The sequence below is a fragment of the Peromyscus maniculatus genome, chromosome 9, assembly GCF_049852395.1.
Source record: "Peromyscus maniculatus bairdii isolate BWxNUB_F1_BW_parent chromosome 9, HU_Pman_BW_mat_3.1, whole genome shotgun sequence".
NCBI classification, from domain to species: Eukaryota; Metazoa; Chordata; class Mammalia; order Rodentia; family Cricetidae; genus Peromyscus; species Peromyscus maniculatus.
The window spans coordinates 589,106-617,069 of record NC_134860.1 but is presented as its reverse complement, the minus strand read 5'-3'; the positions used below and the strand labels follow the sequence as shown (position 1 = coordinate 617,069).

Here is a 27,964-nt window from a genome sequence, read left to right as displayed (position 1 = left end):
AGTGAGATCGGATGATCCTAAAGCCTATGTATACATTTATTGTGACAGTTAAACTTTGTTGTCAGCTTGATGGATGGAGGACCGTGATGTAACTAACCTCTGGGAATGTCTGTGAGGGAGTTTTTATATTGGTTAATTGAAATGGGCTGGAGAAGGAAGGGAACTGGGCAGCAGTGTGACCAGCCACCTCACACCCTTCCGCCAGGCCTTCCCTAGCTCAACAAACCTCCAAACCGTGGGCTAAAATAAACCCTTCCTATCTTGAGTTGCTTTTTCTAGGTATTTTGTCCTAGCAACAAAGACAGTAACTAATACATTTCTTAATCAATTAAAGTGAAATTAGCAAATAAGTAGAAATGTGGTACAGCCTTTTAGACACCTCAAAGCTGGAGAGAGACATTAGAATTGTCAGCAAAAAGAAATCTTGAAGCCGGATGGTGGTGGTGCATGACTTTAATCCTAGCACTTAGTAGGCAGAAGCAAGCAGATCTCTGAGTTTGAAGCCAACCTGGACTATAAAGTGAGTTCCAGGACAGTCAGGGCTACACAGAGAAACCCTGTCTTAAAAAATCAAAACCAAGGAGAAAAAGAAAGAAAGGAAGAAATCTTGAGCATCATTGGAATACTTAAAAGACAGAAGAGCAAGGTGTGGTGCCACATGCTTTAATCTCAGCACTCAAGGAACCGAGATGGAATAACTGCCACAGTTTGAGGCTAGCCTGGGGTGATAGCAAGTACTGGATCACTCAGGGCTACATAGTGAGGGCAGCCCTACACATGTAGATCTTCGGTGCATGAAACAGTGTTTTAAAAGGGAGACTTTAGCTGTCTTTCTTTTGTTCTTCTCCCCTTCTTTCACATCTTCACACTTAATGTCCTACAATGAAAATACCACAGAAGTAACTGCAAACAATAATTTGGTTGTTTTTTAATGGGAAGGATGGTGAAAAATCTAATCTAGGGAGAATGGGGAAGACTGGAAATGCTTACCTGTCATGAATAGAGTTGATATAGAGGTTCACAAACCAGATGAGAGAGTACTGGTACATGGGATCAATGTTAGCCAGATCTGCAATGCTAAAGAACAGCACCGATGAGTGTTTCGCGATGGGTCTGTATCCTTCTCGGGACTCTGCTATCTTGAGTTCGGTTTTTTCTGCCACCTGGTAGAAGGGGAAAATCAAGATGAATGAATAGGGAGTGTCTTACTCATATTTTTCATATAACGAATCTTCTATATATTTGAAAAGCCCTTAACTCAATAACAAATTACATGAACTCAATTTAAGTGCATTCTACAAGAGAAGAGTTTCTAGCTAAAGAAAGAAAGGAAAAGGGAAGAATTACAGAGGGAGGAAGAGGAAGGTGAGAGTCAGGAAAGAGGAAAGGAAAACAGATGAACTTTACATATAGATTAAGAGTGTGATCGCCTACCAACCACTACTCTCTGAAGAATATGAGTTCTCAGTCTCTGCGTCTAGCATGTGTCTATCAGTTACCACCTTTTGTTTTAATAGGTCAAGAGGAAGGGGGATAGATAACAGTGTGCACATATCCATGTTAAAGACATTACCATGTGTACTATAGCTCAGTACAAACCCCAACTGTCTAATAGTTAATGGTTTTATATACACTGAGAATACATTCCTCAACTAGTCTCTCACACATTTAACCTCTTTGCAGTTAATTGTGCCATAGATATTCAACCATGGAAGAAGAAGAAGAAGAAGAAGAAGAAGAAGAAGAAGAAGAAGAAGAAGAAGAAGAAGAAGAAGAAGAAGAAGAAGAAGAAGAAGAAGAAGAAGAAGAAAACTTCCCTAAGGTAATAGCTCTTCACTTGACAACCCAGTCGGCTAGGCTGATATTCATTCTATGGGGAAATGTTTAGAACGCTGCCCCAACCAACTTTCCTCGTTTTGCTATGGCGTCCTATCCGCCCATTGCTGAGTGGGTAGCCTGTGCAGGCTTGATTACATAGAATAACCCCATTTGTAACTACATTGTCGGGTGTCCTGAGAGAGTTAGAACTTCAAGCACTTCAGAACTTCAGTCGGATGGTGCTTGTCCTAAGTGCTAGCAGATAAAGGGAAATTTCTCTGTGTAGTTTTCTAAATGGTAGACAAATGCATACAGAAACAAGGACAGAAGTTTTGCCAAGAGACTGACCTTTTTATAGTATTTTTATTTTATAATTAACTTAATTTCACATATCAGCCACAGATTCCCCCGTCCTCCCTCCTCCCACCCCTCAGCCCTCCCCCCTAATACACCCCCCACCCCCACTGTAGAGAAGGACCACACGGCCCTAGTAAGGAAGAGACAGCACAGGAATACAGTGCTTCTGCTCATCCTTCAGCCCTTGATGGATCATGTCAGAGGAAAAGAAATATTCTAATGTAGACCTTTTTATTTTTAGCTAATCTGAATGGAGTTCTATTCTTTCTGAAGTTTCCCCAAATTGATAAAATGCAATCACAAATGGTCTGAAAGTTCTGAACCTCAGTCTTGACTAAAGAAAAGCTAACAGCCACTGAGAATTGATAGTATTCTATGTAGAGAAGCATCCTACCATATGGACCACTTTCCTTCTCTCCTCCACTCCCACCCTTTCTTTTTGGCAGCCACGCTTGGGCAGGTGGTCCTGCGTTGAATAGAAATCAAGCTGAGCAAGCTCTGGAGGGTAAGCCACCAGGTACTGGGTTTCAGTCCTGCCTCCAGGCCCCTGCTTTGGTTAACCCTGATTATGGACTGTAACCTGTGGACCCAAAAAACATCTCCTTCCCGTGTCGGCTGTGGGCAGCACTTCATCACAGCAACCGAACACAAACAAGGACATCTCTCCTCTCTGAGAGTCAGTTCCAGAGGAATTGGGAAGACACCACAGAGATCTCGGCCATGGTCTCAGATGTGGGCTGCTGCGGGATACTTCTCTAAGACACTACCTTCTTTGGTTCTTCAAAAATTTCTCTAAGACACTACCTTCTTTGGTTCTTTAAAAATGTAAAGTAAGGGACCAAATGCCTGACAGAAAGGATCTTTATCAATGCATTAATATAAAACCAAACCTCTTGAACACTTGTTCCAGAGTGGAGCTGCATTGGAAGAGGGACAGATGGAAGATGCTGAGTGATTAATGCAACCTCTGTTATCTATAAGAATAAAGTGACAGAGGCTGGAGAGCTGGCCCAGTAGTTAAGAGTACTAGCTGCTCTTGTGAAGGACCTGAGTACACTTTCCAGGACCCAGATAGCAGCTCAAAACCATCTAATGGTTTTGAGATGGTTCAGTGGTAAGAGCACTTCCTGACAACCTGAGCTCCTCTCCAGACCGCATGTAAGAAGTCAGATGAGGTGGCTCCCATTTGTCAGAATGTCTGTGGCAAAATGGGAGGCAGAGACAAAAGACAGCCGAAAGTTTGTGACACAGTGCAGTAGTAGAAGTAACCAGGAAGACTGGGCTTCAGTAACGCAGAAGGAGGGAATAATTCCAGAAAGCTGGCCTCAGACTCCCCATCTCATAAATAAACACATCTTTGGGGTAAAAGATGTGCTATAAAAATAGCACCTGCCTGTTTGATGAATTTGGAATACATTATTGGCTGTAGACCACCGGCCGCCTCTCTCCACCTGCTGCTTATGTCTCTTCTCTCTCTCTCTCTCTCTCTCTCTCTCTCTCTCTCTCTCCAATAAGCACATGAAACACTTATTGCTCAGCCATTCAGGACTTATCTTTACACAGCTCAAATTCCCACCACTAACTGGGATAAGACAACTTTCAAAGTTCAGTTTTTAGATGGAGAGTGAACTAAAGCTAAACAAACCTAATACACTGCACATGTAACTATTAACTTTATTTCTTCCATGTGTAGATAATGTATGGATTGAACTAAGTTTAGAGAAATTCAACAGTAAGATATTATCTATCCTCTGAGCTTAAAATTAGTTTCTAAGTTTTCATATTTTATCAATTTTTCTTTTCTTGAAAGCCTACTTAACAGCATTTCCTCAGAGACGAGAAACCAATCAGAACGCTAGAATCCAAACATTTCCGGGAGTCTTTCTTTTCACCTGCTGTTTCTTTGTTATCTCATTAGACATCATCTTGGCAGAGTCTAAGACTTTTATTGCACTCTCATCTTCCAAAATGTTTCCTTCTGAAGATGATAATGTTTCTAAAATCCTTGTCTCTATGTCTTTTAGCTGCTTCTTATTAGCTGCAGACTGAAGAATAAGAGCATTCCGCTCCTCCTCTAATTCTGGTCTAAAAAAGACAGAAACATTTGCTGTAAATTTGTAGCAATTAATCTAATTTTTATCTAAATATTGTATATAAAAGTTTGTGAATATTTGAATAATTTTATAGCTGTAACAAAACCTAATCAATTTTATTATGGTAAGGGGAAATATTTGCATACCGTGATGGTTGGTTTTAATGGTTAATGTGACATAATCTAGAACTGCCCGGGAAGGAAGTCTCAGTGGGGGACCATCTACATTAGGTTGGCCACCACTTCATGAGCTGGACCCTGAACTATGAAAAGGAGAGAGGGAGCAAGTGCAGGCATGCATGTACCTATTGCTCTCTTCTTCTAGCACATGTCATGTGACTGGCTCATTCACTCTCCTGCTGCTGTGACTTCCTTGCTAAGAAGGACTATAAGCTGGAATTGTGGACTAAAATAAACCCTTCTTCCCGAGTTCCTTTTTGTCAATGTACCTGATCACAGCAATAGGAAATAAAAAGGCTCATACAAACATTGAGTTGAGAAGTTTAAACAAAGAAAACATCATTTGCCTACTTAAAATATGACAGCAACTCTAAGAGTGAGTTAGATCAATCCTTATGGCAGAGCTGGTTACATACAGGAAAATAAAAAAGACTCCAAGTAGGAGATTTCTTTATAACACCTTGGCTTTGAACAAAAATGAGATCACACTTCAAAATAATACCATCTTGTGTAGGATGTATTCTAGCACGGGCCTTGTTATATTTAACTTTTGGAAGGAACAAAGCTACTTTTATATACTTTTAATTGATTTCACTCAACATACTACTTAATAATGTCATATTAAGCTTCAATTGGATCAACTATTTTCTTCCAGAGCTGTTCTTTCCTGAGCTTTTCTGGGCATTGTTATTTTTTCCTCATTTGAAAAACAGTGTATGTTAGTAACAGAAAAATACCAAAGTATCAATAAAAACCACAAAGATTGCCTATGCTCTTACACACTGGGTCAAACAACTGCTAATAATCAGGTATATTCCTAATCTTTTCCTTTCTTTTTTCATTTTCAACACAGAGATTCATTCATCAATTTTTTTTAAATACAATATTACCTATTTTACATATGTAGTTTTATATCCTGTTTTCACACCCTACCCCAAGCATTTTAAAAATTTAATATTGTGTATAGGAGTCTTTGAATACATTTCTGATTATATCTATGGCCTACATTACTATGGACAAAATTTCTTGCTTAGTCTGATAGAAGTCACAGTATGTATTCTGAATCTCATTATCTATAGTAAAAGACCAATATAACATGACTTGGCTTAAAAGTTATTACCGAAATGCTATTTTAAAGGAGTATATAACTGCCTGACATATAATCACAAAATATAAAATTTAGTCATTTCAAAATAGTCACAACATAAAAATACTAATGGCCTACAGATATTCTCTAAACTGCCTGAAAGCTTGAAAAAAAAAAAAAAAAGAAATACATACCTCTCCTTTGCAACAACAATGCCTAGTAATTGATCTTCAAGCCCTTCTGGTGTTATCATGAAATTGAGCAAAGATACTTTTGTAGCCAGTTCTGGCATGTAGTGTGGATTTCTCAGTTTTGTGGTGATATAAAATTTAAAATCAAAAGAATATTCAATAATGACTTCACCAAGTCGGATGCAATCAATGCCACCTATATTTCAGGAAAAAGCAGATAATAAACAAGGCAAAGTTACTTAGCCTCTTTCCCTATGTACTTTTAAGGCCTTACCTAAGTTATAAACAAAGAGGCCTAAGTAAGTTGAACTAGAAAGCAGATGTGACTAGTAAGCAATTATACAGTAGGACTCATTTTGGAGCAACGGAGGACATTGTCTCTGGTTGTCATGGACCTTTGTAAATCAACATACTTTTTGAGTTTTTTTCCTATCAAATTTTAACCGTGATTCCAAAATTTTTATATGATCAAAGCTCACCAAAGTATTAGAACTTGACAGAGATAATGTTCATCAGCAGAAAGATGCATAGTGGGTCATGTTCACCTAGATTCAATTCTGGCCCACATTCTTGTCATTGTTCATAATTAATGGACTTTCTGAGATCAACCATCATAAGACAAGGGGATTTCAGTCTGGCTTCAACTGGATCATGCTCTCAACAGAGCTAGAATTCAGGCAGTAGTGGATAAGGCAAAAGAGGCTGAAGTTCTGACCTTAGGATACCCCAGGGAGATTCACTTCTAAAAGCTTATTTTGGGTTTCTTTCCCTACATAGCAACGCTACAGGAGTTCTACATTATCACCATCACCATATTAAGTTTATGCATTGTTTTTCTTTCATTAGTTCTACCTTGTTTAAATGTTTGTCGAAGTAACAAAGGCTCCAAAGAGGGATCTAGGTCTTCACCGACATTTTCCAGCAGAAGTGGAGTCCCAAACTGAATGCAGTTTTCCAACGTTCTCATATAGTCAGTATCCGATAGCTTAATAACACTAAGCTGATTTTCTTTCTCAGAGTTTTTGATCCACTTATTGGCTTGACCCTGGGGATCAATCATTAGGGGCCTAGAAATAGAAGAAAATTCTAAGAGGAATACATAAATGCTGCAATTTCTTAAAATCTGTAAAATTTAAGTAAATGTTGCCATCAATTGTTATGAAGTATTTTACATCAAGATTTATCTTCATAAAAGCCCTGTGATTATATATGTATACTATGTAACAATAATATCTAAAGAAGTGGTCATGAATTTGCCAGGGAGGGGAGCATAGGAGGAATGGAAGGGGGAAGAGGGAAGGCTAGATATTGTATAAATACAGTATTCATGTATGCAATTCTCAAAAAATTAAGAATTAAAACAAAAAGTAAAAGAAGTGTCCCTGGCTAAACCCAGTGGTCACAAAGCAAAAACTAAAAGACAGGAAAGTACAATGGTGGGAGGAGCTGGGGGAGGACTGTGGTGGGAGGAGCTGGGGGAGGACTGGTGGTGGTGGGAGGAGCTGGGGGAGGACTGTGGTGGGAGGAGCTGGGGGAGGACTGATGGTGGTGGGAGGAGCTGGGGGAGGACTGTGGTGGGAGGAGCTGGGGGAGGACTGATGGTGGTGGGAGGAGCTGGGGGAGGACTGGTGGTGGTGGGAGCTGGGGGAGGACTGATGGTGGGGGGGAGCTGAGGGAGCACTGATGGTGGTGGGAGGAGCTGGGGGAGGACTGATGGTGGTGGGAGGAGCTGGGGGAGGACTGTGGTGGTGGGAGGAGCTGAGGGAGCACTGATGGTGGTGGGAGGAGCTGAGGGAGCAGTGATGGTGGTGGGAGGAGCTGGGGGAGGACTGTGGTGGGAGGAGCTGGGGGAGCACTAATGGTGGAGGAGGATAAGAGGGGGTAAAAGGATGAGTGTGACCAGAATATATTATATACATGTATGAAATTGTCAAGAGAATAATTTAAAAATTGAGAATTTTATTCTTATAAATGAAGAAATTCAGTCTCACATTGGCCAAAATCCCAAGATTCTAAAACTAGACCAGTGTTAGAGGAATTAGGAATTTGTGAATCTGTGAGTTCTTCTGTTTTCAATAACCTGTCATCACAGCAATTTTAATGCATGGCATCAGTCACTGTAATGTGAAAAATAATGGTACAAAACATTTGTTAAAAGTTTAAAATAAAAAACATCAGTTAATAAATGATTTTTACAAGTTTGTGGGTAAAGCTATACAGAGTGATTCCCAAATTAAGTCTTATATATATTTAAAATCTATTCAGGAATGTTTTCTAGGACAGTAAAGTAAAGGCCTTGTGTTTGAGAATATATAACTGGTGGCTGGAGTGATGGTTCAATGATTTAGAGCATTCATTCCTCTTACAGAGGTCTCCTGTGCAGCTGACAAGTGTCTGCAACTGCAGTTCCAGGGACCTAACACTTATTTCTGGTCTCTGCAGGCAACCAGACATGCATGTGATACACAGAAATACATGCAAGCAAGCATTCATGCACATGAAATACATCAATCTGTTTTGAAAGGGATATATAATTAATGAGGAGAGAAGAGAACAGTGGTTACTCAGCCTGGGACTTGCTGGAGGATGGAGGCTAGAGAGGAAAATAGTAAATGGTTATTATAATCAACTTTAATATGAGGAATAACTCCCAATATTGGAAAATTACTCTCTTTTGAAAAAGTATCTTCAGGGCTTATTCAGCCACATTCTCATCCAATTTTAAATCTTCCCATTTCTAAAGCATGCCATGATTATACTCCTGAGTTCTCATATTCATTTGATACTACTCTTAAGTGTTCCACATCCTCACAACAGCCTGGCTTAGGCACAATTATTACCCCACTTTATAAATAGAGAAATCGAGGCAAGAATGACTTAGAAACCTTTAATTTGGTAAGATAACTGAATAAATGGTAAAATCATAGGTGCTGATGTATTTATACCACAGAATATAAACCTTCCTGGAACAAAGCACCCACACATGGAGTAACATGGATGAATCTAAAAACAGTTATGCTGAGAGGAAAATGTCTCATATATATGTCAAGAAGTAGATATGATGTTACATTACAGGCATAACTAATCTATGCTGAGAAGTAATTGGATCAATGATTTCCTGGGTGGAATGAGAGCAGGAAAGGAATATAAAGAGGTAGCCTTGCTCTGCATCTTGATGGAGGTTTGAGTGCACAGGTGTATACTCTTTTTGAACTCACCAAATGGTACATTAGAGTTATATATAATTTTGTTATATGTAATTTTTACCTCAAACAAAAAATACGTAAGCTAATATTGATGTAGTTAACAATATGATGTTGAAGTGGCTAAGGGGAAAACACATGTCTGCAGCTCATCTGTAAGCACATTTAGAAAGAAGGTTGGCAGAGGCATAGATGGATTCGTGATTAAGCAGCAAACAAAGCACAGTGCTAACTGCAGAGTCTCGGGGTGACCATTACACTGTGCTTCTTGGGAAAGTCTTTCAACTTTTATATATATTTGAAGACTTCCAAATAAACTCAAGGAAACCCTTTATGTTCCTTACCATCGTCTGGAATTATTAACAATCACACCATTATCTATGGAGAATGCATCTGTTGGTAGCCCAGCAATATTCCAAGCTCTGATTTTTACTGGATCACCCAAGGTTTTACTCAATGAGAACTCCTCTGAACATGGGAATTTTTTCTCCTGTAACAAATGAACAAAAGTCTGATGGTTTCTTTCATCTTATTAATTGAAATATTAAGTTAAATACATTTTTAATTTCCATAACTAAGGATCATAAAAAACTGCATTGAAAGTTGGACTTTGAGTTAAAGAAGAGGGAGAGGGGGAGAGAGGGGAGAGAGAGACAGAGAGGGGACCTCCCATATTTTCAGTACTCTTCCTTTCCCTGTCCTTATCGCCATCATGTTTTCCAAAACACGCTTGGAATGTCCCAAACAAAAGCTGCTAGGTGGGAATTATGTACCTTGCACATCCTGCTCCAATCTTCTGTGCATTCTTGTCGAAATCCGGAAGTGAAAGCACCAAGGTAAGCTATTACTCCTGCTGACACGAGGACATCACCCGTCAAGTTCTCATACGTTATTTGAAGGTCATTGGCAGCTTGAGACCATCTGTGCAACAAGCCAAAGGCAAAAACAATTTACAACAGACACTTGTATGGGAAGGGCTGGAAGGATGGCTCAGTGGTTAAGAGCACGGGCTGCTCTTCTAAAAGACGAGGGTTTAGTTTGCAGCATCCACATGGTGGCTCACAACTGTCTGTAACTACAGTTCAGAGGCTCCAACGCCCTCTCCTGGCCTCCACAGGCACCAGGCATGTATGTGGTGCACAGCCATACATGCAGGCCAACAGTCACACACATAAAATTAAAACAATAAAAAGGAAAGTACGAGGGCCTTCTTGTCCAGTCCTGTTAAGAAAATACTATGAAATGTTGGGCTTATCTGTAAAACAAGTAGGTTGGATCCCTTCCAGCTCTGATATGCTACATGATATGAATTTCCACATTTCTGTACATGAGCAACAGTTATGCCCTGTGGGACTCAGCTTCACCACCAATGACAACCCTGCATTTTTTCCTTTATACTTTTCTATTGGGTCCCACTATTTGTTCCAGCATTTATTTCTAGAAAATAAGATCCAGAAACAGTTGCAGGTCATTCCAGCAATACTATTTTGAAGCAAGACTCTTTGAAATTTCTTAAATTAAAAAGTTGAGATCCTGCAGATAAAGTCAATAGTTTTTCCATTCAACAAAACCATCATGGTAGAAGTTATTTCAAAACCATCTAACCGGGACTAAGTTACTATATCATGCTATTCATTGAATAAACATTACCAATCATGAGACAGCTGACTGTCCAGTCCAACTTAAAGATACATGGAAAACTGGAAAACAACTGTACAACCAACAACAACAACCACTTAGATTAAAAATTGTTGGCCGGGCAGCGGTGGCGCACGTCTTTAATCCCAGCACTCGGGAGGCAGAGGCAGGAGGATCTCTGTGAGTTTGAGGCCAGCCTGATCCACAAAGTGAGATCCAGGACAGGCTCCAAAACACCACAGAGAAACCCTGTCCTCCCCCCTCAAAATAAAATAAAGTAAAAAAGTAAAAACTGTTAACATTGTGTTTCCTTTTCTCCTTTTCCTCTCTCCTTTGTTTGCTTTTGTTTTTGAAAACAAGTTATAAATACTGTCCTCAACACTGATCTTGCTCCTTTGGAGAGTCCCAGCCAGGTGCTTTACAAAATGCCTCCTATTCTCGATCAGCCACTGTAAAATCAGAAGTGACTGGGACAAACAGCAGATGGGACCCCCATCTCACGCCTGTCACCCTCAGCTCTCGTGAGAAGCGGTAGGCTCTACCTCGATTTTTCTCCTCCCAGCCCTCCTATCAGTTTGGAGGCTCGTTCCAGCTTCTTAGCACACAGTTCCACCTGATCTTCCAAAGCTGCCTTTTCCTCTGTTTTCTCAAGAAAAATCTTCTGTAGATTTTCCAGGTGATGCTCTACTTCTGCCAGTTCTCCTCTCTTCTGATTCAGAAGCTCCATGGTCTCAGCTAAGGACTTCTGAGCCTCTGATAAGCGAGCTTTCTTAGGAGCCACAACCTGTTTGGGAACAATATGCAGATGTTGTGTGCTCGATGTCCAAGTCAGATGTTACGGGTCAGACATGGGGTATGACGATACATTATACATAATAAGCATCTAAATCTTATAAAGCAAACCACCAATATACTCCACAAAATATATAAATCACTTGGACTTGTAAACTATAGCATATAAAATTATTCTGGAATAACAAGTTATTTTAATGTGCAATAAAAACATCACAATATGTAGCAGAGTGTTTTAAGATAATGAGAAGTTGCCAATCAACTGAAAATGGGAGAGGGGAGCAGGTGGTTCTGTTTCTTCCTCTTTGCTTAACTTGTTGGTTCTTTTGTGACAAGTTTTTACTCGGTAGTCCTGACTGCCTTGAACCCAATGACAATCCTCTTGACTTAGCCTCCCAAGGGCAGGTATTAGAGACGTGAACCGCCATGCCTGGCTTCTCGTTCTGTTCTATAGTAAGTTGTTTTCTTTTTAATATACAAATGTGCTTTTAAAACTTTTTTAAAATATCATTTAAAGATCATTTTAAATATCATTTAAAGATCATTAAAACATCATTTTAAGATGTTTTAGTGTTTTGTTTTTTAAATATCATTTTCCTCTCTAAGTCGCTGGGCAGTGGTAGTGCATGCCTTTAATCCCAGCACTTGGGAGGCAGAGGCAGGCGGATTTCTGTGAGTTCGAGGACAGCCTGGTCTACAGAGTGAGTTCCAGGCAAGGCACAAAGCTACACAGAGAAACCCTGTCTTGGAAAAAAAAAACAGCAAAAAACCAAATTATGACAATTTCTTGGATAAATATGGGGAAAGAACACTTATTCAGTACTGGTAGGGGTGAAAAACTTGTATATCTGATATGGAAATCAGTGTGAAGTTTCTTCAAAAAACTACCATACAGTCCATCTACACCACTTTTGAACATATACCCAAGGACTTGATATCCTATTATAGAGATACCTGCTCATCCATATTCATTGTGCTCTCCACACAATGCCATGAAACAAAAACTTAGATGTTGTAGAATATTATTTTAAGATGTGTTACATTTGTTTATGCTGTGAAGTCTTTGTTTAATGATGCAAAGATGTGTTACATTTGTTTGATTAAATAAAATTAACCTGCAGTCAGGAGGCTGAGTCAGCAACTAGCTGACAGGATGTGGTAGGGAGGAACCACGTGTATCGAGGGTTCTTAAGTGGGGTCGGAGCAGAAGTGTGATGGGAGACGCGAGCAGGGGGAGAAGGTTAGCTACTTGCTATTCAGCCTCTCTGAGTGAGCAGAATTTCACCTCAATCTTGGAATCCTGAGTTCTATAGAGGGGCAGAGAGCTAGATAAAGTTTCCCTTAGTGGCCTTGAGAAAGCCAGGGCCTGAGGGAACAGAATTCCCTGTGGTGATATATTGTGTACCCTAATAAACTTGCATGAGGATCAGAGGACAGAGCCGGCCACTAGATTAGACGTGAGGTAAGGCAGTGGTGGCACACACCCTTAATTCTATCACTCGGGAGGCAGAGATCGTCTGGATCTCTGTGAGTTCAAGGCCACACTGGAAACAGAGCCAGGCAATGGTGGCACACACCTTTTATCCCAGTACTGGGAAGCACACATGCCTTTAATCCCAGGAAGTGGCATGGCTGGGTAGAGAACGGTGTGTAAGGCAGGAGGAGACAGGAACTGAGCAGCAGTTCAGCTGAGATTCTTTTGGGTAAGGACTCAGAGACATTCAGTCTGAGGAAACAGGATCAGATAAGGAGTTGGTGAGGTGAGGCTGGCTATGGCTTGCTCTTCTTCTTTGATCTTTCATCTTTCACCCCAATATATGGTTCCAAGTTTTTTATTAAAAGACCACCTAAGATTCGAACAACAATTCATGCCAGCAGTGGCTGAGTTGGAGTTGCTGATTAGGACAGCAGTTACTTAAGAGACAGCCACTGTATTTAGTGAAAAAAAAAAAAAACCACTTAGATGTCCATCAACAGATGAATAGACAAGGAAAATGTGGTATATTTACATAATGGAATATTATTCAGCTATTAAGAACAATGAGGAAGGTAACCCAGACTCAGAAAGATGAAGGTTTCATATTTTCCCTCATTTGTAGATGTTAGCTTTGAATCTTCAGATGTGCATATTTCATTTGGAATATCCACAGAGGTCTGGAAATGAGGAGGCCACAGGCTGGGGTAGAGTTGGGCTTTCAAGGGAAGGGATATAGAAAGCAGTGATATAAAAGTTTAAGGGGACTAATAAAACAGAAAGGGTTTAAATTGAGGTGGGGTGGGAGGGAAGGCTAGGGGAAGGAATACAAGGGGGGGTAATTAACTCTAAAGACTTAAAAATCATATAGAAACCTACTTACTACTGTAGAAAGAGAGAGAGAGAGAGAGAGAGAGAGAGAGAGAGAGAGAGAGTTAACATACATATACAATATCCTATAATGGGACATCCATGACCCTATTAGACACCACAAACTAACAAAAGCCCAGTGCTGGGAATAGATTTCCTTGTTTGGAGCTGTTGGTCAGTGAAGTTCCACAGACCCCCAAACATTACAGGCTATGCTACTGGTTACTTTCCAGAACTCAATGATAAGAATGACCTCTGTTGCTGAAGACACCATGTACTTGAGTCACAGAACATGGAGATTGTAAGTTGGTACTGACCCAAAAGTTTCATCCCATTGCTAGCTTCCACAGTGCTAGAAGGTGCTATGAAAGCTACCAGAGGGGAAAAGTGATCATCAGTCTTACCCAGCTGTGAACGCTGGGAGCTACAATAATGACCAGCTTTGACAAGACATGCCGGTGGTGTAACAACGACACAATAATTATGAAGTAACCAACCACTTTCTGACTGGATTTACATCTCACTCCACAAGATGAAGCCCATACCTGCACTATTCTTGGGCCAAGAACCTGTGGCTAGACAGATCATAGGCCTTAGGGGAGAGCCTACTACTACTATTCTGCTAAATGAACAAAGTATTAAACCCACTCCTAATGACTTATCAATGTATTTGTGACATATGGCATCTCTCAGCCATCATCAAGGAAGCTTCTATTTGCAGTAGATGATAGATAAAGAGACTCACAAATAACCGAGGTATAAAGATCCTGCAGAATGCTTAGCCTTAAACTGAACATACACACTGCACCTGCCCCTGAAGCTCAGGATCATTACAAAAGAGGGCAGAAGGATTCTAAGAGCAGAGCTGGTGACTGAATAGAAGGAAGCAGTGTCCCCTGGACACACAGAGCGGCTGGCTGCACACATGAACTCACAACGGTGTGGCAGCATGCACCGACCCATGCAAGCTCAAGCCAGACCAAAGCCCAGAATGGACAGTGCAGGTGGAAACGAAGTCCACCTTTAGCTGAGGAGCTATGGGCAGCTAACAGCTACTGGGAGAGGGAGAGTCAGTTTTCTTTAGGATGCTGCCATCAGTGGCTGACCCCGCTCCAGTGGCTGACCCCGCTCCAGTGGCTGACCCCGCTCCAGTGGCTGACCCCGCTCCAGTGGTTGACCCTGCTCCAGTGGCTGACCCTGCTCCAGCGTAAGACCACACATCTAAGAATACGTGTGCAGCACAGACTGGACTGGACGGGCAGGAATAACAAAGAGAACACCAAGTCGGTTGGGTGGGTGGGCAGGGGAGTGGGATGGAGCTGTGAGGAGCTGGGGAGAGGTGAATATAGTCAAAACTTACTTTATGAAATTCCGAAAGACCTAAAACAAAATAAATGTAAAAACTTAAAGTGTACATTTTTATTCCTGAGGCTATTTTAGTAGGAAATAGGTATGCAAGTTCTGAAAATACCTTTGCAACTCTGTCATACACTTCCATAGCCATGATCCATTTGCACAGACCTTCAGCTGCAGAAGAAGCTTTAGCCACCTTAGGGGGATCAAACTCAGGGTTTGTCAAGTATTCACTGCGAATCTTCTGCATAACAGCCACCTATATAACAGAGGTTTAGAGTTTAAAATTAAAGCATTCATCACACAATCGTAAAGTGGAAGGAAATCATATGTAATAAAAACATTTGGGCTGGGGGCAGTGGCATACACCTATAATCCCAGCACTCGGGAGGCAGAGCCAGGCGGATCTCTGTGAGATCGAGGCCAGCCTGGATCTACAGAGTGAGATCCAGGACAGGCATCAAAACTACACAGAGAAACCCTGTCTCAAAAAACCAAAATAAATAAATAAATAAATAAATAAAAACATTTGGATTTTAAAAAGTTACATCGAGTTACACTTGAGATGACTTACTGGGTAGAAGACACTTGCCACCAAGCCTGATAATCTGAGTTCAATCCCTAGCACTCACATGATGGAAGAAGAAACCTAGATAGTTTACATCATCCTTTGGCCTCCACCTGAGTGCCACAGCACATGTATCCACACTTATAACACACACACACACACACACACACACACACACTAAAATGATTTTTAAGAGTTACATTGTTTTTAGAAATCAAAATAAACATTTTGAGATAATTTTAAAAGTATAATTATAGCAGAAACAAAATATTTATGATAAAAATACATAAATTTATAGATATTAAAGAAAGATGTTTCTTCCAAAAATGCAAAAAAGACTCTGTAGATTGATAGAACATTTGAAAACAGAATAATTAACATCAATAAATAACAATTCAAATGGAAAATATGATACCTTCTTATTTTATGTAAATATGAACAAGATTTCCTAATAAAGGAACTATTATATGAAGATATTGAGAGAACTTTTTCAAGTCAACAGTAGACTAAAATAGTAATTTACTAATTTTCTAATAATCTGAGTGTTTTTTGTCATTATGAAAATTCATTCTATAACCATTAATAAATGTAGTACCCCTTTATCAATTATCATAATCTCACAAAAGGATTATCTCCTTATGTGTGTAATTTAAAGGTTATCACATCCCAACAAAATCACATTTAAAGAAGAAAATCTGATATAACTTACTGGAATATTGTCTTTGTCATACTCTCTCAAATCTCTTAAGAAATTCATATCTCCCAGAAGTTTTTTGCTAGGTCCCCAGTAATCAAATATCTACAAAAGAAGTTTATAGAAGTGGACAAGTTATACAATTAAAAGTGCATACTAGTCAGCAAAATGTTTATATATTTAAGAAATCTTAACTTCTTGAAAATAAAGACTCATTTCTTGCCAGATGTGGTGGTACATACCTTTAATTCCAGCATGCTTTATTAGGAAATAGAGGAGGCAGGCAGACCTCTGTGAGTTCAAGGTCAGCCTGGTTAACTTTAGTGTTCCAGGGCAGTCAGGGCTATGTGTGAAACCCTGTGTTTAAAAAAACAAACAGGAAAAGACTCTTCTCCCCAAGAACATGTTAAGGATATACCATACGAAGTATTTTAAACATTCACATAAACTTATTATTGAAGCTTTAATCACTGAAAACAGAGGTGGTCATCTCTTTTGAAAACTTAAATAAGCAGTGACCACAGTCACGACCATAGCAGTTTCACAGAAGAAAGTACATTTTATTGCTTCATGTTTTTAAAGGTTGGTTCTTTTTTTTTTTTATTAAATTATTTAGTGTGTTTATGTGTAAATGAGAATAACTAGACAAGGGTCTACTTTATTATCTTAATGAAAAATATAATTGAAAAATTTTAATTTAGGAATTCAAACCCAGGTATTATAAACCCTGGAAAGAAAGTGTCTGTAAATTCAGTGTCGGGTGCCCCCTCCTCCTTAAGGGATATACACCTTGAATTATAATTGCAATAACAGGCTACATGTATTGTGTGTGTGCTGTTGACAAGGCTTTCGATATTGAGCTTTGTAGGCATTAATTAGCTAACACCCTCTGACTTTGTAAGGTGGATGCCATGATTATCTTTTGACTAGAATCTGCCAGAGATCCAGACACTTCATCCAGAGGTCACATGGTTACTGGGATCTTCTGGCTCCACAGCCCTTGCTTTGATGTTAATGTTTTATAGACAGAACCTCACCCCGTGACTCAGGCTGCTTTGGAACTCACGATGGAGCCCAAAGAGGCCTGGAATTTACAGCACTCTTCCTGCTTCAACCTCCACAGCACAGCACACTACCTTTTTGTTTGGTTGGTTTTTGTTTTGTTTTGTTTTGTTGTTTCTGTTGCCCAGGCTTGCCTTGAATGCTGACCTTGAACTCCTGATTCTCTTGCCTCCCTCTGGAGAGCTAGGATTAGCACACTTTGATTTTTTATTTGTTTGTTTTGCTTTACTACAATTCTCTTAACTCAGTAAAATGTATGAATTCTCAAAAACAACACCCGAAGGTTCTATGTCACTTTCTTACAAGTCTTAGCTACAAAGTACAGGCCTCAGGACATAGGACAGTAGCAGGGAATCTGTATGGCCAGAAAAGAAAATAGACGCAACTAAAACCACAGCTTTCTGACACTGTGTTCACGAGAATATATACAGATACTATTTTCTGTAGTTAACTGAGTCCATACAATCTGGAAAACAGTATTTCTTTCCTGGATTGCAAGTTGTTGGTATTTAATTTGATAATGGTAAACAATTATAAAACAATAATATGATTTAAATCTGTGCCCGGTTATTACCTTGCCTCCAGTTCCTGAAGGATCTGAAATTTTTTCTGGTTTTATATCTTTCATGACACAAACAGCAGCCATAACTAGTTTAACACCAGCAGGAGGGTTCTTCATGGATTTCACAATTGTGATATCAGCTGGCTGTATCAAAAGAAAGCAAGGCATCCTTATAGAACAGCTTGTTTTTAAACAATGGGAATTAAATATTAATGTTGGGGCTAGCTGTGGCAGTATTCACCTATAATCTCAGAGCTCAGGAGGTGAAGGAAAAGGGTCAAGAGCTTGTGGCCAGCCTGGGTTACACAGGGAGATGCTATCTCAAGAAATAAAAAACAAAGTAATTTTTGGAAATAAAAACCATCTTGGTAATTTTGGCTTGCACGGTTATAAAAAGAATTAGCAATAGAGAATGGAACAGAGACCAAGCCTCAGTCTTGATGAAGACACAATTAGTGTTATGAAACCTCCAGAGAATCATCTGTAAAATGTTGTAAAAATAATATGACAAGCCTATATTAGAACTATGATTTGTTACCTGTATATTGTTAGGAAAGATACTTTCAGTTGTCAGATTATCCCAATATCCTGGTATTCCTTGTAATGGTTCAAGTTCTGGAAAGCTAGTAAGTATCTTAGTCCCTACCTGGGAACAGATTCTAAGATCACATCACCCAAATCCCACTAGAATTCAGACAGTGAGTGGGAAGAATGGCTGGTGTGAGGCATTTGTTTCACTGCTGTGGATGAGTGTGGAGCTGTACATTTCTGTGGACAAGGTCTGCAGGCTTCATTACTGGAGAAATAGCTCCTGGTAGACCAGTTCTGTGGTTTGCCTTTGTGGGTCATTCTTAGTAGATCACTCCAAGAGCTCTTTTGTAGTTCTTCCAATAATTCTGTTATCCATTTATCCATTTCCTTAAAACTTCTTGACTTCTCATACTAAATAGAATCAGCTCGGACCCTGACTCATACTAATAATGCAAACCAGGAAATACACCGCAGCAGACTCTAACTGAAGGTGGAGGCGAAGACCTGAACTGGCAGGGTTTGAAGGTATTAAGACTCTTGTATTAGAAAAGAGTCTGAAAGTTCATGGAACACAGTGATAAAATAGTTCCTTAAATTGATGGTCTTGGTTGCTTAGAATGATGTCTGTGTTAAACACAAGGATTTTTGGGTTCAGTTCTCAGCACCCACATGGTGGCTCACATACAGGGATCTGATACCCTCTTCTTGTTAAGCTTCAAACCCAAGACAAATGGCTGAGGTGCTTATTTAACATATCCAAGTTGGACCTGGCATCCAGGTTCTCCCAGCATCCCTCAGTCCCTACCTGTTAGACTATGGCTGGCATACCCTGCCCTCTATCCTGAACTCTCCAGCCCAAGGGATACGCTGCCCTTCCCGAACAGAGGCTCTTCCCTACATAATCCAGACATTTTGGTTACCCACCCTTTTGTACCTGTGGCCTCCTGGCTGCTGTACCTGGTTCCCCTCTCTTCCCTCTCTCTGTTCCTCCCCTTCTCTCACAGGTCCCAGCTCAGTCTGGTCATGTCCACTCTGGACTCTCCCAGATATCGCTGCCTCTGACATGCTCTCCCTTATATGGACAATAAACTTTCTCCTCCACCATACCTAGGAACAGTCATGTCTTTTCCTTTTCATTTTTTTTTTCATTCACTTCTGACCTCTACAGGCATCAGACAGACACAGTGCACACGTATATACAAGCAAAACATTCATGCACATAAAATGAAATAATCTAAAAACAATTTTTAAAATAAAAACAAAGTTTTGTTAAATTTGTCTGCGGTGACAAACCTCTACCGGGAAACTAAGCACCATGTGGCTTTTAAATGTAGTGGGAAGCATAAAGAAAGATAATCATAGGTTCTGGGGGTTGATTCTGCTTTGTTTTATAACAATCTCTAAGCTACCCTGTTTACTGTACTGCTTGAAACCAAGCCAAAGTGCCAATATGTCACTACAACTAAAGAGATTTCCATCTAAATCTTCATGACACTGCAGGCACAAAAATATTGGGACATAGTTTCAAAGAACTGATATTTTTCAAAATACAGCAAATATTTTCATTTATGCTTGAGAAAAGGAAGTGTTCAGAGAGGTATGCATTTCAAACCATCACAGGTGACATGTGAGAGAATTTCTGCAGCCAAACATCTTTAAAATTTAACCAATGACAGTGTGTCAGCATATTTAAAAATCACAGGACTCATGTTGCCCATGACAAACTAACTCTTCATGATGCTGTGTGTTTAGAGCAAGATGTCCTAGTAGCATAAGTTCCATGGTGGTTTGGTGTTCTGTGGAGATTAAAACTGTTTTTGTTGGGATAAATGCAGCTCAAAATACAACCCAGTTAACCAATAATGCCCTTCTGCCACAGTCCAGTAACTTCCAGGACATTCACCTAACACTAGTTTTGTTTTGGGGGCCTTATTCAGAGTTTTGAGGTCTATCTGTGCACTGTGATCTTAAGCACATCTATAAAAGCTATTCTCTGATGGCCTAAATGAGAGAAGTTAATCGGACGAAGTTCTCAAGCATAGTGTCTCATGTGCCACCTTCTTCTGACTGTTAGTTGAAGATATTGGTTGACTTGATCATTTTGGCATTGAGTGATGTTAGCTAACATGTACTGCATCAGGAAGCCCTCCATATTAACTACATCTATGTTTAACTCCTTAGAAATAAAGGGACAATATCTTCCTGTGTAAGGCTCAGTTTTACGAACACTTGTAAGAGATCTCAGCGTGTGTTTTTATGATTGCATTCTTCATGATGTTGTGATTTGTGTTAAGAATCATTTCAAATTCAGTGATATCATTATTCTGACAGCCATTGACTTGATTTATCATTACTAAAATTTCTGTAAGGTTTGGCTTTCTGTGGATCAAATGGATTTATTTTAAATTTCATCCGTATATTTGCTGGGGCCAGATATTTTAAATGAGTGGTAATTTTGACTTCCTGATTGGTTGTAATTCCCCAAATAATCAGCATATTCCTTTCTCTGTGCACCACTCAAGTGCATTTTGCTGTCACCCTGTGTCACCCTCACTGTGAGGGACGGCAGACTTGATGAGAAGAGACCTCACAGAGTGCCTTAAAGGTTTCTATTATCTGCCTGTGTTCTCTGTGCATTTGACTCTCCAAGGCGAACATTTATAATGACTGTGTACCCCTCCCTCCCGGGGCGGGGCATCGTTTCCATCACCAGTCTGGCTGCACTGATACAATAGCTTAATCATTTTAGAGCTCCCATATTCTTCTCTTTATCTTGAGCCTTGTGTTTGTTTTAAACCACAGTGTGACGTTGAGAGCATGGTCCTAAGCTTCCAGTGTTGCTTCATAAAATGCCTCAGGCAATCCATTTGACATTTTAAAAGTCAGAATTTTGTTTAGAAGTGGAGATAGCATTAAAATATAACTAATTCAGAGTATAGAATATTAATGCATTTTATATTAATTTGAGAGTATTAATGAATTTTCAGAATAATTTCCTGTTCTTGTATTTTGAATCTATGCCAATAGCTGCCTGTATCTATTCATTATTCCTGGGAAACTTGCCAAGTTGAAACTGATCTTAACCACTTGTTTCATGCTTTAAATCCCTCTCCTCCTTTTTTATCTTCAAGTTCGAAAGCCTTTTAGGAGCTGCTTAATGTTGCTTCAGCATCATCTTCTTTTAATGCTCTGGAAATCTACAGCGATTTTCCATTTGCCTCAGAGGTAACTATTCTAGAGTATTATAGACCATAATTCTCCTCATCATCACCCAGGAGTTCATCCTCCTTGTCAGACATCATGGCTGGGAGCCGGGGAAGGGAAGGAAATATTAGAAACAAGTTCTTTCCATGCTGCCCCCCATTCAGAGACATTGTGTTCAGCTTCTCAAAAAAAAATTTTTTTTTGAGGTTTTAAATTCCTAGTTCATGGCACAGTGAAAACACGAGGAAGTTTTATATTAGCATGAATGCCCTAAAACAATCTTGTCTTTAAGCTACCACTAGGCTGTCTAACTAAAGTCACACAGGGGTTGAGCCTGTGAAATGCTAAGCTAGCTGTTGGTTGAGTTTATAGTCTTGTGAGGTCTCCCACATGGAAAATTATGATAATGATTAAGGATGCAGGCTAGGAATAGGGTCTGGATACTCTCAGCCTCCCAGTCAATGGGCTCTTGACTCTCCTGTTCTGATTGTGAAGTAGTTCTGGTCTCGCATAAAGAGCCTTAAAAGTCACACACAACACAATGTACTGCAGAAAGGTACAACTCACAGCTGCATAAGACATAACTTTTGAATTTTCTGTGCCCATATATCCAGGAAGCTGCAGAAGTAGAGACCTGTTCTTCTCTTTGCCTCCTCATTCCTTTCCTTCTGGCCCATGTGTAGAGCCTCTTGGGATTCACAAAGACTATTCATTCCATTCCCACTAAACTATCCTGATTGAAAATTAGATATAACATAGGAAAAGCAAGTATGTAAATATAACACTGTATCAAAGAAGAACTGTTCAGATGTAAGTTCCATTTAACTTGACAAATAAACAATACAACCCAGCAAAACAGAGCCACAGCATGTTAACCAAAGACCTGCATATTGCTTCCTTGTTGATGAAACCCAAGGTAGCAAATTCAAACACTCCCCTTAAGTGTGTCCAGCGCAGACAGAGCTGCTTCCAAGGCGGGAATCGCCTCGGCCAGATCACTTTCACACTCGTTCTTCAGAGCCTGGGCCTCTTCTGCCTTCCCACTGGCTATTTCTTCATCCAACTTCACAAACTTTCTTTTTGCTTCTACTTGTGCAGATTCTATCTCAATAATCTAGAGAAAAGACATGAGGTGAAAATAAAGACAGATTTTCAAGTATCCTATTGCTTCTTCAAGCCTAGAGACAAAAGACTATTTGAAAATTATGGAATCCAACACATCCTTTTGGATAGTAGAAAGGTTTGTTATGAAAAATTAAGTTATGAAATTTGAAGATAAATGGATAATGCTGGAAACAATCATTCTGAGTGGTGACCCAGAAAGACAAATGTCATATGTCTTTTGTGGATGTTAGTTTTGGATCTTTAGATAGCTTTATCTCATTCAGAATACCACAGATATCAGGAAATTAATAAGGGAATGGAGAAGGAGAAGATTTCAAAGGAGGGAAGACAGAATGCAGTGATACAAAGAAGAAAGAGGAATAATGGAACAGGAATGGTCAAACGGGGTTGGGATGGGAAGGCTGGTTAGTGGAAGAAATGCGGGGAGGGATAATTAACATTAAAGGCTTTCTGAAAAGAAAACCATATGAAAACTACTATTGCAGAAGGCTCCTAAAATATAAACATTTACACACAGAGAGAACTTCAATGCAGTTACCCTAAAATAATGCCCTACGAACCACAGGTTAACAAAAAGCCCAGTGTCAGGAATGTGCTACCTCTATAGGATTTGTTGGCCAGTAAGATTCCACTGGCCAATAAGGTTCGACTGACACCTAAATACAAGAGGCTACTACCACTGCTCTGGGTAACCCTGCAGAGCTTCATGGTAAGGCCCTGTTGGTGAAGACACCCATACTCAAAGCATAGAACATGAAGAACTCAAGCTGGTGTTTAACTTGGAAACTTCATCCCTACTGGCCAGCTTTCATAGTGCTGGAAGGTGCTATGCATGTTACCAGAAGAGAAAAATAATTATCAATCTTATCTAGCTGTGAACCCTGCCAGCTACCATAATGACCTGCCTGTCAAGAGATTCTCACTGGTACAACAATGGAAGAGTGGCGTGAGAGTAGTCAAATACTTTCTGGTAACAGTTAAAGCCCGATTTACAAGATGCAACCCATATTTGACACTGCTGGTGGGATCAAGAACCACCTAGGTTGTAGATGAGAACCCATCACTATTACTCTGTTGACTCCTAACAACTTCTCATTCTAACCAAAGATTAATGTAGTACTCAGATCTCATCAGAGAAGCCTCTGTGTCACAGCCTTCCCCGTCCGAGGTTTGAGATCATTGCAGAGGAGGGGCAGGAAGACTCCAAGAGTCAGAGGCAGTAGATGACTACAAGGAAACCTGTTTTCTGGACACAACAGGGCAGGTGCATATACAAACTCAACAACTGTGATGATAGCATGCACAAGCCACTTGGAAGCTCACACAATGACAATCCCTAGCTGAGAATTACTGGTAATTGACAGATGTTGGAAGAGAGAGAATTACTTTCATTTTTTAAAAAAATATTTTATTCTTTTTTACTTTACCTCTCAGCTACAGCCTCCTCACACCCAGCTTCCCTATATCCCCTCTCTTCTCATCCCCTAATCTTTTCTTCCTCTGCCCCTGCCCAGGAAAAGGCAGGTCTCCCATGAATATTAACAAAACATGGCATATCAAGTCGCAGTAAAACTTAATCCCCATGCACTAAGGTTGGGCAAGGCAACCCAGCATGAGGAGTAGAGTCCCAAAAGCCTATAAAAAGAGTCAGAGACAGCCCCTGTTCCTAACATCAGGAGTCCCACAAGGGGACCAAGCCACATAACTGTAACCCATATGAGGAGTGCCCAGGCCAGTCCCATGCAGGTCCCTAGTTATTTGTTGGTCCAGTCTTTGTGAGCCCTTATGAAACCAGGTTCGTTGATTGTGTGAGTTTACTTGTGGTGTCCTTAACCCCTCTGGCTCCTACAATCCTTTGGCCCTGTAGGTCTAACATATTCTAGTATTTAGGAGTCTATAGGTATCACTACTAGGACTCAATGAGTTAAAAAAAAATGAAGACATGAAGTTGGGTGGGTATATAAAGGGGAGTGCGTCTGGAGGAGATGGAAAGGGGAACGAAGATAACTAAAATACAATGTATGAAATTCCAAAAAATACTAATAAAATACTTTAAAACAAAAAGATAGGTCTAGCCGGGCAATGGTGGTGTGTGCCTTTAATCCCAGGAAGGCAGAGACAGGAGGATCTCTGTGAGGCCAGCCTGGTCTACAGAGTGAGTTCCAGGTAGTCAAGGCTGTTACACAGAGAAACCCTAACTCAAACAAAACAAAAAGAAAACAAAACAAAAAGAAAGAAAGAAAAGGAAGGAAGGAAGGAAGGAAGGAAGGAAGGAAGGAAGGAAGGAAGGAAGGAAGGAAGGAAGGTCTAAAACAAAACAAAAAGAAAGATAGATCTAAAATGAGAATATAAATGCGGCCTTATTTGGAAATGGGTTTCATACCAGCCTCTAAAAGTGACAAGCATAGAGAACCAGTGAGATACACAGTCAGTAGAAGAGCATAAACTCCATAGGGTAGGGTGACAAAAAGTTAAGGCTTTGTTTCAAGACTAGTGTTACACAATTCAACTGTTTTTTGACATCAAGAAAAATACTGATTTCCTACCTGCATCATACGTGCATTTTCAATTTTAGCTTCCTCCAATTTGGGTTGCAGTTCAACAAGCTCCAGTTGCATTTCCCCAACCTAGACAGACAGTTTGCCATTAAGTTTTCACTGTTGTAACAGCTGACAGAGAAATTAGAAACTTAAATGCATCATACAATGCTGGCCATGAGAAATCCTAATTTTCCCAGTTCTTTGCATGATAAAAAGAACCATGAGAGCATATCCAGTCCTGTTCACACAAGATTATGCATCTTTTAGGTATTTTACAGGGCACTGGAACAAGTGGTGATGGAGGAAATGAAACCAGAAAAGATGTCAGCTCAGGTATTCTCATTATACTATGGTATACAAATAAAACAGCAGTAAGTGTTAATAGCACTGGACTCATTAGGATAAGCCCATCTTATATTTAACATCTGCTACAATAGAAAGCCAAAATAGATTTCTTATATTCTCAGATGACAACAAATTATTTAAAAATAAAACAGAATGTATTTGAGTCTCTGTGGTCTGGCAACTTAATAAGTTTCTCTAAAACTTATTCATCTATAAAATGAGGACATAAGAATGACTACCTCTGGAGTTGCTAAGAGAATAACTGAGACAGTGTATGTGAAATATATGACAGAACCTTGTAAATAACTTACAGTCAACAAACAGTTGCTCTTGTTTTTGTTATTATTTTTTGCATTTATCAGTATATATTATTATTTTGGAAGCTTCTCAAGTTTACCTGAGACTCAGCAAAAGCTAGCTGGTCAAGTCCATTCACATAGCGTTGTTTGGCTTCCATGACAGCTTGCCGTTTCTTAGTCAACAGTTGCCGAAATGAGCCAATAAGTTCGAGATAAGAAGTAGCGGTAACATAGTTATGTCGTCCTAACTCTTCTAAGAACCTAAAAAAGGGGCAACAGACAACAGTATAAGTAATGGATTTCACAATGATGTAAATTCAGCATAGCATTAACCATAGGCAATTATGAATAAAGGTTAAGGTTTATGCAGAACATGCTAAGTATTTTAACTTTCTGAAACTCCAGAAATCTATACATAACCATATTCCAAGTTCTTACCTGAAAAATATCAAAGACCAATGACACATTTAAAAAGCACAAATCAACAAAGGTGTGTATAAAGGACGAACTACAGCAAAAAAAATTACACAGTCTTTATTTTTCTATGTCATATACCAGGAAGCTCTAGATTTATAAGACACTCAAGCTATTGAATGAGGTAGGCAAGCATCCAGAAAGGGAACTGCAAATGGGACAAGTATGAGTTACATGGCATGTTACATGTTGACTGAATGTATAAGGCCACACACACAAGACTGGTACACACACACACACACACACACACACACACACACACACACAGAAGGATATACATAAGATATACAAGTATGCAGACTACAGCACACTGCTTGGACCACTGTCCAAGCCAATCATACTGGATAACTGACTTAGATGGGCAACATAATAGCACTTAAGTTCATGCCTCTATGAAACAAGGATTTAGAGATCAACAGTTAAAACACTCACTATTGAGGTATCTACCCTCCCCTGACCATCCAATTAGCTCACCTTTTCTATGACTTTTACCCAGTCATAATACCCAGTCTTTAATAGTAGTGTTTTCCCTAAGAAATCTGCCACACTAACCATTGTTGATCTGATCAGGATTGGGCACTAGACACGATGATAATCACACTTTGGGATAAATTTGGAGCAGGAAGCTAGAAATAATTGGCTAGCTTCTCCCTCTATCTAAAACTGCAAGACGTATATTCAAAAGCAAAGAGGCAGACAGCTTCCTCTAAACACAGTCAAAGAGGAAGAAAGGAAATGCCCAGAGGGAAGCAGTGATACATATCAGAGAACAAAACACTTGTGTGTTTTTCACAGATTCTAACTTCTTCTGGTTGTTTTTCAGATCTTTGTGAGACATTCATGGACTTTGATAATAAATTCTTCCTTGTTATTACTTTCTAGCTGAGGGTTTCAACTAATTAAATAACCAGAAAGATTAGAAGACAAATAATATCAAAATGTTGAACTTTTGTGGAAAATACAAGGCACTTAAAATACAAGGCATTTGCATAATTTTAAATATCATTACTATTAACCTTTCTGAAAGGGTCATAATGGAAGTATGAAAATGTTTACAGATCGGGACTATCTCTTTCCGCTCAATCTCAGTAAGCTCCAGGGTTTCTAAGAAATTCACAGCTACACGTTCAAGAGCATCTTCAGGCCATGGCTGGAAAGAAGAAGAAATTTTATTAGAGATGAGCAGTCTCCAGTGGTTAAGAGCTCTGGCTGCTCTTCCAGTGGACCTGGGTTCAAGTCCCAGCACCCACATGATAGTTCATAACTGTCTGTAACTCCAATATCTGACACCCTCACACACACATACATTCAGGCAAAACACCAATGCACATAAAAGAAAAATAAATAATTTCTAAAAAGCTTAGCAGTCTCAATCCAACAATGTAAGTAGTGACTTCATATAGAAGAAGAGTTTAGGGTTATGAAGAAACTTTAATGAGGAAAACAGAATTAAGTAGACTGAGGTCTCAATATTTTTTAGATTTCTTTACATATTAAAATGAAAA

The 27,964-nt window shown here is 39.6% G+C and overlaps 1 protein-coding gene across 1 annotated transcript in view; it reads right to left on the bottom strand.

Annotated features, from left to right (window-relative positions):
• Nucleotides 1-27,964, bottom strand: part of Dnah12 (dynein axonemal heavy chain 12) — a 175,415-nt gene that overhangs the window by 36,523 nt on the left and 110,928 nt on the right. The window contains exons 48-61 of the mRNA XM_076544093.1: nucleotides 27,476-27,609; nucleotides 26,084-26,246; nucleotides 25,348-25,428; nucleotides 22,610-22,790; nucleotides 17,954-18,081; nucleotides 16,333-16,422; nucleotides 15,174-15,314; nucleotides 11,109-11,350; nucleotides 9,702-9,849; nucleotides 9,273-9,418; nucleotides 6,578-6,792; nucleotides 5,729-5,921; nucleotides 4,068-4,260; nucleotides 991-1,163 (exon numbers count right to left, since the gene is read on the bottom strand). Coding sequence (XP_076400208.1) covers nucleotides 991-1,163; nucleotides 4,068-4,260; nucleotides 5,729-5,921; nucleotides 6,578-6,792; nucleotides 9,273-9,418; nucleotides 9,702-9,849; nucleotides 11,109-11,350; nucleotides 15,174-15,314; nucleotides 16,333-16,422; nucleotides 17,954-18,081; nucleotides 22,610-22,790; nucleotides 25,348-25,428; nucleotides 26,084-26,246; nucleotides 27,476-27,609 — 2,228 coding nt within the window. The remainder of the gene's footprint in view (nucleotides 1-990; nucleotides 1,164-4,067; nucleotides 4,261-5,728; nucleotides 5,922-6,577; nucleotides 6,793-9,272; nucleotides 9,419-9,701; nucleotides 9,850-11,108; nucleotides 11,351-15,173; nucleotides 15,315-16,332; nucleotides 16,423-17,953; nucleotides 18,082-22,609; nucleotides 22,791-25,347; nucleotides 25,429-26,083; nucleotides 26,247-27,475; nucleotides 27,610-27,964) is intronic.